The 12,758-nt window shown below is 53.4% G+C and overlaps 5 protein-coding genes across 5 annotated transcripts; 2 read left to right on the top strand and 3 right to left on the bottom strand.

Annotated features, from left to right (window-relative positions):
- Positions 1-1,297: 1,297 nt before the first annotated feature.
- Positions 1,298-2,567, top strand: BU25DRAFT_434205 (ribonuclease M; the record flags this gene model as incomplete). Its single annotated transcript, XM_033708848.1, has 2 exons — positions 1,298-1,536; positions 1,595-2,567. The coding sequence occupies 2 exons, from the start codon at positions 1,298-1,300 to the stop codon at positions 2,565-2,567; spliced, it is 1,212 nt and encodes a 403-aa protein (XP_033557590.1).
- BU25DRAFT_178567 (uncharacterized protein) lies at positions 2,501-3,965 on the bottom strand. Its single transcript, XM_033700891.1, has one exon. The coding sequence runs from the start codon at positions 3,615-3,617 to the stop codon at positions 2,628-2,630; it is 990 nt and encodes a 329-aa protein (XP_033557589.1). The 5' UTR covers positions 3,618-3,965; the 3' UTR covers positions 2,501-2,627.
- Positions 3,966-4,313: 348 nt separating this feature from the next.
- Positions 4,314-6,194, bottom strand: BU25DRAFT_350248 (HPC2-domain-containing protein; the record flags this gene model as incomplete). The annotated part of the gene is made up of 2 exons (XM_033703295.1): positions 4,314-4,566; positions 4,618-6,194. 2 exons carry the CDS (start codon positions 6,192-6,194, stop codon positions 4,314-4,316), a joined length of 1,830 nt encoding a protein of 609 aa, XP_033557588.1.
- Positions 6,195-7,506: 1,312 nt separating this feature from the next.
- BU25DRAFT_400829 (Nop-domain-containing protein) lies at positions 7,507-9,449 on the bottom strand. The gene is made up of 4 exons (XM_033704984.1): positions 9,339-9,449; positions 8,763-9,281; positions 8,238-8,710; positions 7,507-8,186 (listed from the first exon to the last, which is right to left on the bottom strand). Exons 1-4 carry the CDS (start codon positions 9,381-9,383, stop codon positions 7,667-7,669), a joined length of 1,557 nt encoding a protein of 518 aa, XP_033557587.1. The 5' UTR covers positions 9,384-9,449; the 3' UTR covers positions 7,507-7,666.
- Positions 9,450-9,577: 128 nt separating this feature from the next.
- Positions 9,578-11,689, top strand: BU25DRAFT_375955 (T-complex protein 1 subunit zeta). The gene is made up of 8 exons (XM_033704105.1): positions 9,578-9,692; positions 9,745-9,798; positions 9,851-9,891; positions 9,940-9,961; positions 10,013-10,054; positions 10,106-10,126; positions 10,177-10,350; positions 10,403-11,689. Exons 1-8 carry the CDS (start codon positions 9,651-9,653, stop codon positions 11,624-11,626), a joined length of 1,620 nt encoding a protein of 539 aa, XP_033557586.1. The 5' UTR covers positions 9,578-9,650; the 3' UTR covers positions 11,627-11,689.
- Positions 11,690-12,758: the final 1,069 nt, after the last annotated feature.

Below are 12,758 nucleotides of genomic sequence, written 5' to 3'. Positions count from 1 at the left end.
TGTCGCATGCCGAGGGCTATGCACTGTACACAAACGTCGTCCAGGGTTACCTCCGGCGATACTTCCGTGTATGGTGGTCTTAAGTCTTCGGGTACCAGGCTCACCGGTAAGCTTGAGGGCGGGTTCATCAGGTCTTGAGACATCTTGCTGTTCGGGAGATCCGAGGACGAAAGTGAATCTCCTGGGCCCACGAATGTCGTACTGTTCGGGATATCTGAGGCTGAAAGTGAGTCTCTTGGATCTGCAGACGTTGTACCCCCGGTAATATCTGGTGATCAACGTAGGGCTTTTCGGTCGCCAAGTCTCGTGCTCTTCGAGGAGTGTGAAGAAGACCTTATATCCTTTTCGTCGTCAAGTATTGTGCTCTTCGGAATGTCTGGAGACGAAGGGACATCTGATCCGTCATGATCATCATAAGATGCGATGACACTTAGGCTATCTGGAAACGATGGTAGATCTCTCCTCAGACAATCGTAGAACCTTTGCGAGACGTGATGGGCGAGACCATTTGCAGTGTGCTTCTGCCTTGAATGCGCATTTCCACGAAATGAAGCATGCATCTCAACGTTTGGTCCTATTCCGCATAGGATCGTGTGACTTACACCGCGCCGATGTCAGAAGCTGGAGGGTAGAAAATTGATAGTCAGACTGAGCAGAATCGCAAGATCACCTGACCAAGTCGGCGCCCGCCTCACCTGCGCTAGGATCAGCCTCTCCACAATCTCCCCGCCTAGCGCGACATCGATAAGACCAATCTCAATGCAGGGCAATCCAGGCACCAAACCACATGCACGCGATAAACGCACCTGACTGGCCGCTTCGTCGCTGATCACCATGAGGCTCGAAACAGCGCGGCGTGTGACCACTCGCGGCGTAATGCCCAGCACTGCGCCCTGAGTGGCTGTGACCCCGTCCTTTGATACATCAACAGTCCTCGTCCCAATCTCGGGCCTCTCCATCTTACTACCTATGACAGTCTTCCCTGGACCATCTCCGAAGCTGTACTACCTGCTATATCCGACGATCTAATAGCGACCTTCCAAATCGACTCGTAGTGCACCGCCCACACCGGCGACGACGCGCGAATCAGATCCCCGAACTTGAACGCGTGAAGGAACAACTGCCGCTACGGGAGAGGCTCGCCACGCAAAGCTTGACAACGCTTGTAGCACCGCCGAGGCTACTGCAGCACCACAATATCAATATGCCCGTCATGCTAGACTCGTTCGCGGCCGTGGCGCGAGAAGCAGTACAAAGCAGCGCTGTGTCCCCAGCTGCTGAGGCGATATCGACCGCCATGCCTTCACTCAGGACTTTGGGGAAACTTGCATTGGGTGGCGCGCAGATGGTGCTGGCGCAGGGTGCGGTGAACCCTTTTCAGTCGTGTTCGAATCCGCAGTTGAGTTGCCATAATACAACGGTGGTGGAGAATCTGTGCTGCTTCAATGCGCCCGGTGGACAGCTGCTGCAGACGCAGTTCTGGGATACACATCCCGTCACAGGTCCGGTCGACAGCTGGACGCTGCATGGTCTATGGTACGCCAGCCCTCTCTCCAATACTCGGGTCTAGCAGAAGCTGATATGTGACGACCAGGCCAGACCGCTGCGACGGCACCTATGATGCAAACTGCGACTCCTCGCGCTCCTACTCCAACATTTCCGCAATTTTGAAATCCTTCGGCGCAGACGACACCCTCTCCTTCATGCAGACCTACTGGAAAGACTACCAAGGCAAAGACGAGTCCTTCTGGTACCACGAATGGTCAAAGCACGGCACCTGCATTTCCACGCTCGAGCCAGAGTGCTACACCGAGCACAGGCCCACCGAAGAAGTCGTTGACTACTTCAACCGCGCTGTCTCGCTCTTCAAGACACTTCCGTCATATGAATGGCTGGCTGCTGCGGGAATCACACCCAGCAGCTCACAGACATACACATTCCAGGCTATCCAGGATGCGCTAGCAGCGAAGAGACCGGGCGTGGAGGTAACACTGGGCTGCAAGTCCGGCGAGCTGAACGAAATCTGGTACCACTACGACGTGCGCGGCTCTCTGCAGACGGGCGAGTTCGTAGCTGCCAACCCCGACGGCACGAAATCAACTTGCCCTACGACGGGTATCAAGTACCTCCCCAAATCTGCAAGCCAGCCTACTGCGACCAGCACCACCATTGGCGGCCCGGCGCCCACAAGTACTTCTGCACCAGGCACACCCTTCAGCGGAAAGGGATATATCAACGTTGAAGTTGGCGGCGCGAAGAATGGCTGCATCATCAGCAAGGGCACGTGGTACACCACCGGTACCTGTGCGACATTCACAGCTACCGAACTTGACGACGGCTTCACGCTGACGAGCTCGAAGGGCAAGTGCGGCATCGTTGGAGGCGCCCTGACCTGCGATGCGAGCGTGAGCAGCGGAACTGGGTTCACTGCTGTTGACGGTAATCTGGCAGCTGACGGAAACGCCGTGTGGAGTGCGGACAAGGCAGCGAGTGGAAGCACGCAGGTGCCCGTGTATGCTGGTGGGGATCATGCGCAGCAGTTTGCTTTGACGTGGCAGAGTGCGTAGAGGTGGTCAGGTCATAGAGTATCCGGGTGTCAAACGCCTCGCCAATGCATGTTCGTCCTATCATTCAGTTGCCTTCCGATTTCGCCTGCCTAACTGATCTCCTTCGTCCACCTTTGCGCATAAACGACCCTGAGTGCAGTTCCAACAATGTGAAGTCCTCCACACTGTCTTCCTTCCTCTTTGGCGGGCTAGACTTGCTCTTAGAATCCTTAGTAACTTTCTGAGCCACGCCGCGAGTCGTTGTAGCCTTAGTCTTCGATCGAGTTGAAGCCTTTGATGGGGTGTGGTGCAGACTTGGAGTGCTTCGAGATGCGGTAGAAAGGCAATTGATCTGGACCAGTTAGCCATGGTTGCTTCAAAGCAGCTGGAGATACTGACCTTGATACCCAAGTCTTTGTCCTGGTCCGATAAGTTGGAGGGGACCGGTGATAGAGTAGAGATGGTTGAAGCGGGACTTGTGGTCTGCACGCCAAACGCAACCTTGACAGGGCTCTCAGGTGGTGTGTCTAGCATCTTCACTTTGTTAACATCTTCGTCTGCCGAACGTGATGCTCCACACAGCTTGTGGCCTGGGTTGAGACTCGCTGTTGTGTCCGCTTGCTCAGATGTAGCCACAATATCTTCGAGTTTGCTGACAATGTTGTCCTTGCCCTGAGAAGCGATGTTGAGCTCGTCCTGACGTACCGTCTTGCTCTGCTTGGAGTTGGCAAGAAATTCGATGGCGAAACAGCGAATGTCTTCTGGTGTTCGAGGATTGAATGTACTGGCTGCGGTGCCATTTGGCCTGGGACACGGAGTGTCTGGTTCGAGAGCTGCTGTCTTTATGGATGTGGTAACACTCTCGCCTTCGAGTGGTTGCGCTGGCTTGTTGATCATAATGTCTATCTGGCCATCATCATCCTTGTCGTCGGAGAACATGGGAGGTAGCGGTGTGGGAGCGCGCGCAAGAGGATCACAGCAGTCGAACTCGCGATACACTACGAGGAGGTCAGCAATAGTCTCGCTCCAGCTACAGCTCAAACTTGCCTCCAAGGTCGTCAGTGAAGCCATCTGAGTCCCACTTGTACGTGCCGTCGTAGAACTTGCGCGACCTCTCAGTGATAGCCAGGTCAGCCGGTAGATAAGGCATCGATCTGACGAGGGCGACCATGTCGTGCTCTGAAGAGCTGAACTTATTAAAGTGTAGGATTGATGTTCGTGTTGTTTTCTTATTGTGAGGAGCCCAAGCGCTGGGAGATGAGTGCAAACGGGCAGTTGCACCAGTGAAGTTGCGAGGGAAAGAGCGGTCGACCACGCAACGCCGGCACTCTTACCTACCGCTGAAAAATACTTGGTTAGTCCAGATGCACTGCGAAGGCTAGCAAGAAGCTGCCCGCATCCTTCCGTCTCTTCTCTGCATCTGCACTGTAGTAGAAGCCCATGGCGAACTCGAAGAGTGTGAGTATATGAGAACGAACAACGAACCAAAAGAAGCGCAGAACCTCGAAACAAGTGAAGACGAAAGTCTGATTGAAACGTTCTATCCTCTGAATCCTATGCTGAACCGTAGAGATAACGCCTTGCCCGGCCCTATGAGTACACACACCATATGGAAACACCTTGAACACCGCGATTACAAACATGGGCGGCCAGCTGGAAAACCTGACACCCTCCACAGCTTGTATCGTACAATACCGAAAAATCAGAGCTGGCGAGATGCTGCGACTGCAGCACGCGAAGCAAGCCATTGCGCTGATTCTCTTGACCTTATAATAATCCAGTCGGACCAGCGGTGCCTGCAGGGATTGGCTGCTTAGCGATGGCTTCGCCCATCTTCTCCCGTGCGATCTTCTCCTGTTCCATCGCAGCACGGTCAGCCTTGGTAACACGAGGTTTACGGACAGGTTGACCACCACGAGAACCTGGACCACCACCACGCCCACGGCCTCTACCGGAAGTTTCGCCTCGCGTTGTGCCGCCACGGCCACGACCCCTGCCGCGTCTAACGGTACCATCAGCCCTGTATGTAGTTAGTACGGCAACTTGTGAACGGGGCGGATCTTGGGCGTACCTCTCAACAGCTGGCTTCTCTTCAGTCACGAGAGGGCCACTGTACACGAAGAAACCGTCCTTAGCCATGAGCGCTTGCTGCTCCCACGCCAGTTCCGTATCGTCAATGAAATCATCCTCCTTGTCGTAATCCTCCTGCTTCCTCTTACGCCGCTTCTTACCACCGTTCTCGGTAGCAGAAGCGTTGTCATCCATACCACCCATTTCCACGTTGCTTTCGTTCTCAGACAAATCGACTGACATGTCATCAGTAGACACACCACCCGCAGCCCGTTCTAAAAAGGCACCAGCAGCTTTCATCTGGCGTTGACGTTCTTGACGAGCAGCAATGCGTGGATGAAGGGCAGCGAAACCATACTTCTTCTCGATCTCTAGAGCAACGTTGATTGTAGTGTTCTGGCGTCCCTTCAGATCGAAGGTAAGGTAAACATTCGGTGCGCTTGGGCCATCGGCGCCGCTGCTGGAGGTTGTCACAGGCCCAAACGGAGTGCCAGAGAGCAGACCGCTGCCAGTTGGCAATGGTGGTGGCGCCTCTTTTTGACGAGCAGGTTTTGTGGGCGGCGTTGGGCCGCTTGTATTTGCGGGGGCGCCGTTGGCTGCAGAACTCGCTTTTTGCGCTGTCGCCGTAATCGGCTTTGCTGCTTCAGAGTCAATCTCCATCGGTGCAGGCCCTGTCGTTGTGGCTGTGTAAGATAAAGGCTGTGGTGTCAGCTGCTGTGGTTGTGGTTGGTGTTGTGGTTGTGGAGCTGGGAAGTCTTGGGGAAGGACCGACCCTGGTCGGGTGTGGAAGCTGGCAGGAGACTGCGGGGCAGAAGTTATGGATACCTGCTGTTGCAATTTTGCAGGTTGCGTAAAGAATGAATTGCTCGCAGAAGGTGGGTCGATGAGACTTGTGATAGATGGTGATGCGCTCGCGCGGTTCAGCGGAGGCGAGATGGGCGGCGGTGCGCTCGCTGAGACCTGTGGTTTATCTTCCATGATGCCGCCTCGGATAGGATCGTATCGCTGCCCTGAACTGGAGGGCCGTGGTGTTGAGGGCGCGACGTTTATATGAGAAAGCTTGGGATTACTGTAAAGTGTGGGTTCTTGGGTACCCAATACGCGGGGAGCTTGTGGAATCGCAGGCGAATGCTCTGGCTGCTGCGGTGCCGGTACTGGTTCACTAGGCCTTGGTTGCGGTGTGGGCGAATTTTGTATTATTGGTTTCTCATCAACGACTTGTACTGTCTGTGCAGCCTGCGCTTCCAGAGAAGCTTTGGCTCTTCTCTTGCGGACAGGGGCTGCATTTGGATCCTTGGGTTCTGCAGGTTTGCGAGGCTTCCTAGTCTTCTTCTCCGGCTCTGGAGCGTTTGGATCTTTGGGTTTTGGTTTCGGACCTGGTTTTTTGCGTGGCTGCCCGGATGCTGTGAGGCCTCGTGGTGCTGGTGATGTCGCATTTGCAGGGGTTGGCGTGCTAGTATTCGCAGGTCCAACACCAACACCAGCGCTGGAAACTCGAACTGTAGATGTGGGCGTGCCTTCAGGCGAGTGCGGGGGCGAACTCAGACTTCCTGGCGAGGATGCATCGTTTGCATCCATCGCTGCAGAAAACCAAGACTATACAAATCTCTTGAAATTGCCAGACTGCCCTTCAGAAATTCACGAACCCGATACAAAAATCTGTATACAAAGACAGATACGTCGGGCGCAAATTAGATGCGCAGGTAGCGTAAGCAGCTGAGTGGCAGATCGCCGGCTGAGCGGGCTGGCGAATTCAACACCAAAAGTTGCGGATGGCGCTCTATCGCAACAGTTGTCGAGAACACCAAAGTCGATGTGCAGCCGAGTACCGGGCCGGGGAAGACCTGAAAAGGAACCTGTTGCACGGAGGGGAACGCGAAGTTTGAACCCCTTTTTACGGTTTGATGGAGGCGATCACAGCAAGTGCGATATTGATGAAAAGGTAATCGCAGCGGGCAGAAATCGTACAGGTTGAGAAAGAGAAAAGGAGAGGAAAGAGACGTCGATGTTCTCAAGTGTTGAATGGGGGCTTCAGGTATGAAGAGCGATTTGGCACATGGGCCAAAGCGCAAGGTTACGACGAGGAAAATCACTTTACGCCTGTGACTGTCTCCCCGGACTGGGCAGCCGCTGTTCAATCTGTGAATGAGACCCTGGAAGTGGGCTGCCGACGGACGCTTCTGTCATGCGGTTATCGACATATCTAACTTAATGTTCACTTTGTGCGCGCGTACCTTAACGAACTCGAGCGCAAGCTGTATTCCTTGTTCATGGACATTGGCTTGTAGCTGATGATGCCGTGACCTCCTCCAGGGCTGTCTGTTCTTTCAGGTCACGCTGTAAGGGGAACGAAGGGTGTCTTCTTGATCGAGCAACCAGCGCGATCAGCAAATCTACATACGAAAGCATCTTTACGGACGTGTGCAGTGCTGTGCTGACAACTTTATACGTTGTTGACTGCCTCTAGCATTTGAGGTACTCGTCAATCCTAGTAGCGGCAAGAACAGGTTGAACTGCGAACTCGCGCGACAATGCTTGTGTCTCTGACTGACATGTTCTGATGCGTGGTTGTTTGTCCCAACGGGCCGGTTTACAAGGATCCACTTTTCGATTCTCGCGCCTTACCCGAACTAGACAGGGCTATTCCATCTGGTCTTGTTACAGCTTTGTGGCGCAAAGGCGAGCAAGATGTGAATGTATTCGAAGTTGACAGGATTCTTGTTGTCACCTTGAGCGCTACTTGTGTACTCGATTGCTAGGCGAGTAGAAAGAAATTGAAATTTGCTTGGCCACTGGTGTTACAAGACAAAATGAAACACGCGCTACCGATCACGCATCCATGAAAATCATTGGCGATCACAGATGGTCGGAAACGTGAACATTTATCTTCGTAGATTGGAAACTAGATATCATCGCAAAGCGGTCATACAACAGACCCTATGTTCAAGAACGCCGTAGAACGCCACCCCGGCCCTACAACGCCGATGGGAGTATATGCAAGAATACAGAAACAATGATACATCAACTTTTCATAGGAATGGAATAGTTGATCATGCCTTGCTCTTCTTCTTCTTCTTGTTCTCGCCATCGTCGTCATCCGCTTTCCTCTTCTTCTCCTTCTTTGACTTCTTCTCAGAGACCTCCTCATCAGCGCTCTTGGACTTCTTGTCCTTCTTCTTCTCTTTCTTCTCCTTCTTCTCGCGGCGAGCCTGCTCAGTTGCGCCTGCGGTGACACCGTCGGCCATCTCAACGTCCTCGGTCGCGGTGGCTGTGGGGTCAGGGATGCCGATGTCGGTCATAACGGCGTTCATCGCAGCCTGCATAACAGCAGCGTTCTTCGCTGGTGGCGCACCAGAAGAGTAGAACTCGATCCTTTCCTCAACCTGGCGCTTGAGCGCCTCACCGAACTTCGAGGTAGGAGTCTCGGAGAAGTTGTCAATCCTGGACGCGATGGAGCACTTATTGGCCAAGAAACGCGAGATTCTGCCCTTGGACTTGGCTCCAGTCTTGCCGATGAACGACGAGTGGTAGATTAAACCGTACTTGGGGGTGTTGCCCTTGGTCTTGAGACTAGAGATTTGGTTAGCAACAGGAGTGCAAATGGCATTTGGCTGTGCTTACGCTCGAAACAGAGCCTTCTCAGCACCGAGAATCTGGACAGTGGAGGCAGGATATTTAGACAAGTTGGTCAAAGATCCAGCCTTGGAAATGAGACGAGCACCGACAACGTCGCCGATAAGAGCGGCCAGGTTAGGTGCAACCTGATTCATCCTGCTTCCAAGGTAGTTGGAGAGCTGCCTGCGGTAGGCGGCCAGGGAAGCGGTGCGCTTGGCGAAGGCCATGACAATTTCCATATCCGCCTCGGACAAGTCGCGACCCATGGACGTACGGGCAGCCTTGATGATGGCAGTCGCAACAGCCTCGTCATCGTCAACAACAGCGGCGAGGTCATGGGTGTCGTCATCGGTAAGACGGGACTTGTTGCCAATGGTGAGGACGACCTTGGCGTACTGGTCGTTGCTCTGGACAATCTTTGAAAGCTCGGGGAAGTGCCATCCGTAGTTCTCGCGAAGGCGCATGCAGAACTGGTTAAGCTGTAATGGAGTCAGTAACTACGTCTGAGCGCTCGTAACTTGCAAGACTCACGTCCTTGTCGACCTGGTCGAGGGTAGCAATAGCTTGGATGATGTGGTTGTCCTGCTTGTTCACGCTGAACTTGACCTTGGCGCGGGAGTATGCGTGACCAAGACCGAGGATGGAGCGGTCAATGTCACCAGGTTGGAGCTTCTTGATGAGCTTGCCAGAGTGCTGGCGGAGACCACGGAGCAGGTCAGAGACGACTTCGGAGGTTTGAGCGGTCTCGCAGGCGAGGTTGGGGAAAGCCGCCTTGATGCTTCCGGCCAAGTTGCTTTCGCTGAGTCCGAGGGTGATGGTCTTCTTCTTGCCAGCCTTGGGGAGGTTGGTCTCGAGGGTCGCGCGCAAAAAGTCGGAGAGGATACCCTCAGAGATGTCGTTGATCTCCTGCAGCGCATCCTGGGTACCCTGGAAAGGCGCAAGACCGACGAGCTCAACGGTCTTTCCGAACTTGTCGAGATCCTGCACCGCCTTCTGGACTTCGGCAAGGCGGTTGCCAATGGTGTCGGGCTGCAGAATTACTTTGAAGACCTGCGCAGCGCATTAGCAACTTTATTCGAGTGTGAAGCTCCGAGCTTCAGGACATACCGCATAGCCGATAGGGCTTTCGTGGAGGAGGTAGTCGACCGACATCGTGATCGTCGCAAAGCCTGAAGTCTTTCGCGATATGGTGACGTGAGACGCAATCCGGCGTGTGGTCGTGAGTTGACCTCTTCTTCGAATGCAAGAAAAGTTCTGTGTAAGTCCGTGCACCGGCCGTGCCGAAGAGTCCCCGCCGCGCTTCCACCAAAATCTCTAGAGGGGAACGCGCTCGGCCAGGCACGAGAAGCAGCAATACCCCACGCTGTCACCCTACTTTCTTTCTTGTATTGTTCGATACCCTGATATACGTCTTGCAATATGTCGGCCGCACAGTTGTTGAACCCTAAGGCGGAGTCGAGGGTAAGACCCCTCATTGTTTGCAAACACTGGAGTCTAGCTAACATTCGCACAGAGGCGCGGGGAAGCTCTCCAAGTGAACATCTCGGCTGGTGAGGGCCTCCAGAAGGTACGAAAATTCTATGGATATATCTGGTAATGGTGTACTAACGTGTATACAGGTCCTTGCCTCCAACCTTGGGCCCCGCGGTACACTGAAGATGTAAGATCAATTCTATCCTATAGGAAACATGTCGCTGACGATTTTCAGGCTTGTCGATGGTGCTGGAGCAGTACGTCTTGTGTGTTGTGCGCTCCTGAACAGGCTCTGACTGGTGCTGTAGATCAAACTCACAAAAGACGGAAGTGTTCTGTTGAAGGAGATGGTACGTACAATGTTCTGAGATATGGTATCTGCAAGTCTAACATCTTCACAGCAAATTCAGAACCCCACTGCCGTACGTATATCTGTCGAATTGCGCATTTCGCACAATCTAAAGCAGGACAGGTCATGATTGCGCGCGCAGCCACAGCACAGGACGACATCACAGGCGATGGAACAACATCAGCAGTACTATTGATTGGAGAGCTTCTGAAGCAGGCAGACCGCTACATTTCTGAGGGTCTCCACCCACGCGTGATTACAGACGGATACGACATTGCGAAGACAGAGTCGCTGAGGGTAAGCAGTGCCATTTCAACACATTGGACTATCAAAGCTGACGAAGTGGTAGTTTCTCGATGAGTTCAAGCTCGAGAAGGAAGTCGACCGCGAACTCTTGCTTTCCGTTGCTCGCACATCGTTATCCACGAAGCTCGACAGCTCACTCGCTGAGCAGCTGACCCCCGATATCGTCGACGCCGTTCTCGCCATCTACCAGGCACCAGCGAAGCCCGATCTGCACATGGTTGAGATCATGACCATGCAACACCGCACTGCGGCGGACACACAGCTGATCAGGGGTCTTGCCTTGGACCACGGTGCAAGGCATCCTGACATGCCTAAGCGGGTTGAGAACGCATACATCCTGACTTTGAACGTCAGTCTGGAATACGAGAAGTCTGAGATCAACTCTAGCTTCTACTACTCGAGCGCAGAGCAAAGAGAGAAGCTCGTCGAGAGCGAGCGAAGATTCGTTGACGACAAGCTGAGGAAGATCGTCGAGCTGAAGAAGGAGGTCTGCGGTGACGATCCCAAGAAGGGATTCGTCATTATCAACCAGAAGGGTATCGACCCTCTCAGCTTGGATGTACTGGTCAAGAACGGTATTTTCGCGCTCAGGAGAGCGAAGAGGAGGAACATGGAGCGCCTCCAGCTTGTTTGCGGTGGAACGTCACAGAACAGCGTTGACGATATGACACCAGATGTGCTTGGTTGGGCTGGTACCGTCTACGAACACCAGTTAGGTGAGGAGAAGTACACCTTCATCGAGGACGTCAAGGAGCCAAAGTCGGTCACTCTCCTTATCAAGGGACCTAACTCGCACACCATCAGCCAGATCAAGGATGCCGTCCGTGATGGTTTGAGGAGTGTCTACAACATGATTGTCGACAAGAGCGTCGTTCCTGGTGGTGGCGCATTCCAAGTCGCCTGCGCCGCTCGCCTCAACAGTGAGGAATTCAGGAAGACAGTCAAGGGCAAGGCGAAGTGGGGTGTATTGGCTTTCGCTGATGCGCTTCTTGTCATTCCTAAGACACTGGCTGCCAACTCTGGTCACGACATCCAAGATTCTCTGGCTGCTCTGCAAGATGAGCACGCAGAGGGCAATGTCGTCGGTCTCAACCTGGCTACCGGTGAGGCCATGGACCCCATACAAGAAGGCGTCTACGACTCGTTCCGCGTGCTGCGCAACTGCATAGCTTCAGCTACCGGAATCGCTTCCAACTTGTTGCTCTGCGACGAGATGCTGAAGGCACGACAGATGGGACGCGCCCCTGGCCCCGGTGACGACCAATGATAGGAAAGAAGTCATATTATGAAAACGGACGTCTAAGCTTTACGGTAGTATCGCGAGCAGGACGGACACTGAGCGGCTGAACTCGCTTGGCTTGTATCGTTCTGCTTACAACGTATAGCGTACAGTCCGAATGAAACAAAATAATAGGACCGTTGACTAATACTGTAGTTCACGATTATTGTGATATGTGAATCCCTACTGACCAAGTCCTTTCTGGCGCGCCTGTTTCTGGACCTTTCTTTGTTCACTCTGCCACAGCTGCTTGTCTTTAGATACGCGAAGGTCATGGAGCCCTCCAGGACTGAAGGGAAGCGAGAAGCACGTGCCCCACCGAGGAGATTCATCGCAAAGTGCGGGGCAAACTTCAATCAGCCTCTCGCATCTCCCTTCCAACGACTGACACCCTTGGACATGGTGACCGACAACAGTGATGAGCTCCAAGACCTGATCCAGCTTGAGTTCTTGACCGCAATATCGGGCAGGCGCGATGCTCGTCACTCTGCCTGTACGATCCGCTCGCTCAAGCACGGCCAATTTCATCACTTGCAGGCAATAGCGACTGCAACACGCACGACCCATCCGGCCCACACGACACCAATCTGGCGCAAGCGAGCGCAAAGGCGAGCGCTCCCATAAACCTGGTCAGGTCAATAATTTAGAAATGATATAAAGATTTAATTTTCTTGTTCTGATTGTGCAGTGCGAGGATTTGTACGAACTCATTTCTTGCCTTTTACCAGAAGTGACCGCGAGTCCCGCACAACACTGCACTTACTCAATCTTTGGACCAAACTCCATGGGTTCAACCCATACTTTTTGTAATTTTCAACACCATCTCATCATATCAAGTCGACTCTGCGCTTCCCAACCCACTTATCCGTTTGTTTTTGCCAAGTTTATTCGTCAAGCTTCACTTTTCTGAAGTTTTGCTTGAGCGATGGAAGATGGGACAAAGACTGAAACTTGGTACGTGCTTTGTCCAAGCGCTTTCTTTTCGCAGCGCTCAGCTCCCCGTCTCTTCGACACCCACATCGACACATCCATCACCGCAGTGCCCTTCGCATTGGGAGTGTCAACTCGCGTCTCACTAATAGTTATTGATAGCTTGTTGAGCGATCCTACTGTGCGAACC

The sequence above is a fragment of the Macroventuria anomochaeta genome, assembly GCF_010093625.1.
Source record: "Macroventuria anomochaeta strain CBS 525.71 unplaced genomic scaffold BU25scaffold_37, whole genome shotgun sequence".
Lineage (NCBI taxonomy): Eukaryota > Fungi > Ascomycota > Dothideomycetes > Pleosporales > Didymellaceae > Macroventuria > Macroventuria anomochaeta.
This window is presented reverse-complemented; position numbering and strand designations above follow the sequence as displayed.